The sequence below is a fragment of the Sinocyclocheilus anshuiensis genome, unplaced genomic scaffold (genome assembly GCF_001515605.1).
Source record: "Sinocyclocheilus anshuiensis isolate Anshui unplaced genomic scaffold, SAMN03320099.WGS_v1.1 scaffold971, whole genome shotgun sequence".
Classification (NCBI taxonomy): Eukaryota; Metazoa; Chordata; class Actinopteri; order Cypriniformes; family Cyprinidae; genus Sinocyclocheilus; species Sinocyclocheilus anshuiensis.
Window position 1 is genome coordinate 364,822 of NW_015546059.1, and position 3,535 is coordinate 368,356.

The 3,535-nt window shown below is 35.8% G+C and overlaps 1 protein-coding gene across 1 annotated transcript in view; it reads right to left on the reverse strand.

Annotated features, from left to right (window-relative positions):
• The window catches only part of LOC107699387 (uncharacterized), a 10,933-nt gene extending 7,601 nt beyond the window's left edge, over nucleotides 1-3,332 (reverse strand). The window contains exons 1-3 of the mRNA XM_016500626.1: nucleotides 3,263-3,332; nucleotides 2,895-2,930; nucleotides 2,461-2,719 (exon numbers count right to left, since the gene is read on the reverse strand). Of these exons, the coding sequence (XP_016356112.1) occupies nucleotides 2,461-2,719; nucleotides 2,895-2,930; nucleotides 3,263-3,305 (338 nt within the window). The 5' untranslated portion in view covers nucleotides 3,306-3,332. The remainder of the gene's footprint in view (nucleotides 1-2,460; nucleotides 2,720-2,894; nucleotides 2,931-3,262) is intronic.
• Nucleotides 3,333-3,535: the final 203 nt, after the last annotated feature.

Consider the following 3,535-nt stretch of genomic DNA (forward strand, 5'->3'; position numbering starts at 1 on the left):
ATCAGGCCCCAGAAATTTTCCACGCACATATCGGGATTTATAAAAAATAAACTAGGCGTAAATATGTGCACACTGTACGGACACTCTAGACCATCCGTACGCACTCTTTTACTGGAGTGAGCGAAATAAGGAAGCAAACAGAAAGATTTTAAAGTCTGTTATACATTTGACATACACAGTTCGATTAAATATGACACTCTTAATAATGAAGTTAAGCACTGAAATTTCATGAAATTATAATCCAGAAATTACAATTTTTATATGAATTGAAACATAAATATTTGCAGAGGATGTGCTGCTTTCGAACAATTTTCCTGTGGTAGGCTATGCGATTAAATGTTTTAATCACTGCGAGGATTGCTTGGCGTATGACAATTCCACTTTAAATTGTGTTCTAAATTGCAAAACTCATGTTCTGAGAAAATACTTTTGCACGAATAATGATCATTGATGTGAACTTGACTTTGTCTGATGGCTTTGGAACATAGGCGTTAATGACAGACATAAGGATGCGCTCGTTGATCAAACAGTCCATTGGCTGGTTTGAACAGGTCCGATGACAGTAGAACTGTTCTCAGGTGTCGCGCACAGACAGTATCCTAATGATAACCCCTTTCGTGCTCTTCCCAATATTCTGACAAACACCATATTTAAAGGATAGAATTTGAAGGAAACTCTAAGATATGCGCATTTTGTTTTCAAAATGTTTTGTTATTGATGCGGTGAGTCAGATAGCTATTTACACAGCAACAAAAAAAAAAACAAGGCCTATCTCTTTCCATTACTATGCTATAAACATTCTAAAATATATGTTTACCTTTTAGGCAAATTGCATAAATTAGAATAGTGATGTCTCAAAACACATTTATAGTCCGTATCTCATATTTTCCTAAAGTGTTGTAGGCTACCCTTAACTGCATTAAACATGGTGTCACGTGGATGGAAATATGCATGGAAATGATATGCAGATGACGTTATGCATATTAAAACTAGGCGTTGTAAGCTCCATAAATGGCTATTTTGGGGAGGAGACGGGGTGGAGATTCATGTACGCACAATCTTCCGCTGACTGGGTATTATTACAAAGGGAATTTTGCGCAGGTTCTGGCGTATGCATGGCTTTATAAATCTAAAAACTTATGTACGTACGCAAAATCTAGCTTTTGTGCGTAAGCACACATTTAGGATGAAATCTACGTAAAGTTTTATACATGAGGCCCCTGGTCTTTATTTTCCTCAAAACAATTGGTCCCCCCCAATGTTCTAGACATTATTACGGCTTTGTTTGGTATAAATAATAATAAATAAAAACGTAGTTAAAAAATCACCAGTGTAGAAACAACGATCCAGAGAAAGGGAACAAAGAGGGCAGTTTTTTTACTATTCAGTAAAGAAAAACATTTATTTTGTTGCGAAAGTTAATTTTATTCTATGGTTCGCTATAGGCTGCCCATGAAAGCATTATATTGCTATTTTTTCAGTGTACATATATCAACAAAACTGCAATAAGTTGCATAGTTAAAATAACAATATATACGGTCTAAATATCTAGACTGTATCCCACCCACTCCCCACCCTCCACAAAAAAAAAAAGTGCCCACTATAACTACCAGCCCACCCTTCTATAGTGCTCAAGAACCGGGCCTGGTTATTATTTGACCTAACGGGGCGTCTACACCGGATGCGAGCGATGCGATCAAAGAACTCGTTAAGAACGAGGCATGTGACGCGTCACGTCGCGCCGGATCCAGTGTGTGTTATATGCTCTCCTACTTGTAAGTCGCTTTGGATAAAAGCGTCTGCTAATGAGTAAATGTAAATATGGACAGCATAACTGATTATTGGGTTCTTTTGTCGTGTTGCGCCACTCGCGTACGGAGTAGAATAAAGCAAAGTTTGCGCCGAATACTTATCTCATCATACTTATTCATATTTTAGTACTTGAATTAATTCCAGCTATGTTCTTCACTTGAACTGGTCTGTAGGAAAGGCAGGCTGAAAGAAGTGAATTGTCTATTTTAAGGCAGTTTTTTTTTTTAATTGGGACTACTTGCCAATGTTTTAAGGAATGAAACATTATATATATATATATATATATATATATTGTACATAACAATGTTACATAATTTGAACATAACAATGTTCAAATTGTTAAATAAAATTTAAAAAGTTATTTTTAATTTAGGGTTAGAGTTTATGAGTATTAAACACGGCAATTGGTATTCTATATACATTATATGAAGATGAATGTACTTACTTTGTGCATTATGTACATAATTTGTTTGGCCGTTGAGGGTCACATCACCTGACAGCTGTCCCCCCACTTTTAAAATGGCTGCTACGCCTCTACAACAGAGCTCCCCTCCTCCCCACATAACATATCCCCTGTATGTATGTATTTATGAAGCTACTGACCAACTGGCCAGAATCTGTCTATAAGAATATATCAGAGAGACTCACACTGGGTTGCTGAAAACATTTGAAGAAACATTTCCAACCCGAATCTCTGCCCCGTTTATCCTGCTTTCACAGCAGTCACGTCTGTTAGTGATGGTCGCTCTGTTCACGCTGTACGTCTTCATCAGATCCAGCTTCCACCACGGGTCACTCTGTAACTCTGTATTAGTACAGGTGTATCTTTTCCCATCCAGAGCATTTTGGGCATACCAGTTGTAATATGATGTCGACTGATCGGCTGTTCCCCATGTTGCTATGTTCACTGGAATAAGTTCAAGAGAAAACCTTATTTACAATTGCAATTATTTTTTACAAATATTTATAGTCCTGCCGGGCTATTTAAGTCCATGAGTTTTCATCGTGTGTCTGAAAATGTTTCACAGCAGCACAAACTCACTAACAAAAGATGAAATAGTGTTTAATTCACAAAATCTCACCTTCTTTTCCTGCCTTCGTTTGAACCGAGAAAAAGCCTTGAAATGAGAAACACAGAATGATGCTTAGTATTTAGAAATGTAAATGATTTTTTCTTATGATTATAAACCTGCATTTTGTTAGATTTATACTTTAAAAATATTTGCCAGTTGTGCAAAATTCATTATGATTTCTAAAATCTTGTATTAATGTCTTACGTAATTAGCTTCTCAAGAAAAAGTCAAATGTTTAAAGGTATTTAGATAACAATAAAGAACAACACATTCAATTATAATTGAGGCTCTTCTGTTAAGTGTTTCTCTGTCTGAAAGATGAAGCTGAAAGCAAACTGAAGGTTATTAAGATATTAAACAGATTGTGTTTTACTTACCCAGTAAAAACGACAGACTCTTGTAGAAATCCCTCAAGTTCATTTCAGGTGGTTCGTGATTCTTTCTGCTTTAATTTGAGTAAGTTTGAATTAATGTTGTTCCTGAGAGAAACACATTAGTTTAACTTTACATCAGAGTCACACCATACTGTTTCCCCTCCCACTTACACAGTATTTTGCATCTTTTAGCAACAAAACAAGTGAACACATTTTCACTGAAAATAATAACTTGCAACTTCAACTTTTAGTGATTAATGATATCAAAATGTCAAT